Genomic DNA, 1,153 nt, shown 5'->3' on the forward strand with positions numbered 1-1,153 from the left:
AAAAAATCTGAAATCAGAGGGATACTCTTTAAGTCTTCAAAAGAAACTGAAATCAGAGGACCCATATTCAAGTCTTCAAAAGAATCTGAAATCAGAGGGCTCTTTAAGTCTTCCAAAGAATCTGAAATCAGGGGGCTCACCTTTAAGTCTTCAAAAGAATCTGAAATCATTGGGCTCCTCTTTAAGTCTTCAAAAGGATCTGAAATCAGAGGGCTCTTCTTTAAATCTTCAAAAAAATCTGAAATCAGAGGGCCCTTCTTTAAGTCTTAAAAGAATCTGAAATCATTGGGCTCCTCTTTAAGTCTTCAAAAGAAACTGAAATCAGAGGGCCCATCTTTAAGTCTTCAAAAGAATCTGAAATCAGAGGACTCTTCTTTAAATCTTCAAAAAAATCTGAAATCAGAGGGCCCTTCTTTTAGTCTTCAAAAGAATCTGAAATCAGAGGGCTCTTCTTTAAGTCTTAAAAGAATCTGAAATCATTGGGCTCCTTTTTAAGTCTTCAAAAGAAACTGAAATCAGAGGGCCCATCTTTAAGTCTTCAAAAGAATCTGAAATCCGAGGGCCTTTCTTTAAGTCTTAGAAGAATCTCAAATCATTGGGCTCCTATTTAAGTCTTCAAAAGAAACTGAAATCAGAAGGCCCTTCTCCAAGTCTTCAAAAGAATCTGAAATCAGAAGGCTCCTCTTTAAGTCATCAAAAGAATCTGAAATCAGAAGGCCCTTCTTCAAGTCTTCAAAAGAATCTGAAATCAGAGGGCTCCTCTTTAAGTCTTCAAAAGAATCTGAAATCCGAGGGCCTTTCTTTAAGTCTTAGAAGAATCTCAAATCATTGGGCTCCTCTTTAAGTCTTCAAAAGAAACTGAAATCAGAAGGCCCTTCTTCAAGTCTTCAAAAAAATCTGAAATCAGAGGGCCCATCTTTAAGTCATCAAAAGAATCTGAAATCAGAAGGCCCTACTTCAAGTCTTCAAAAGAATTTGAAATCAAAGGGTTCTTCTTTAAGTCTTCAAAACAATCTGAAATCAGAGGGAAACTCTTTAAGTCTTCAAAAGAAACTGAAATCAGAGGACCAAGAAATAATCTTACTAACAACGTCGCCCGCCAGGTGGAAACGTAATTATTGTAATTATCATTAATAACAATGAAATATAAGCA

The 1,153-nt window shown here is 35.8% G+C and overlaps 1 protein-coding gene across 1 annotated transcript in view; it reads left to right on the forward strand.

The window, feature by feature from the left end:
* The window catches only part of LOC137649886 (seminal vesicle secretory protein 2-like), a 38,406-nt gene extending 38,126 nt beyond the window's left edge, over positions 1-280 (forward strand). Inside the window, exon 2 of the mRNA XM_068382827.1 lies at positions 1-280. This exon is cut by the window's left edge and continues 705 nt beyond it. Within this exon, the coding sequence (XP_068238928.1) occupies positions 1-280 (280 nt within the window).
* The last annotated feature ends 873 nt before the right edge of the window (positions 281-1,153 follow it).

The sequence above is a fragment of the Palaemon carinicauda genome, chromosome 11, assembly GCF_036898095.1.
Source record: "Palaemon carinicauda isolate YSFRI2023 chromosome 11, ASM3689809v2, whole genome shotgun sequence".
NCBI classification, from domain to species: domain Eukaryota; kingdom Metazoa; phylum Arthropoda; class Malacostraca; order Decapoda; family Palaemonidae; genus Palaemon; species Palaemon carinicauda.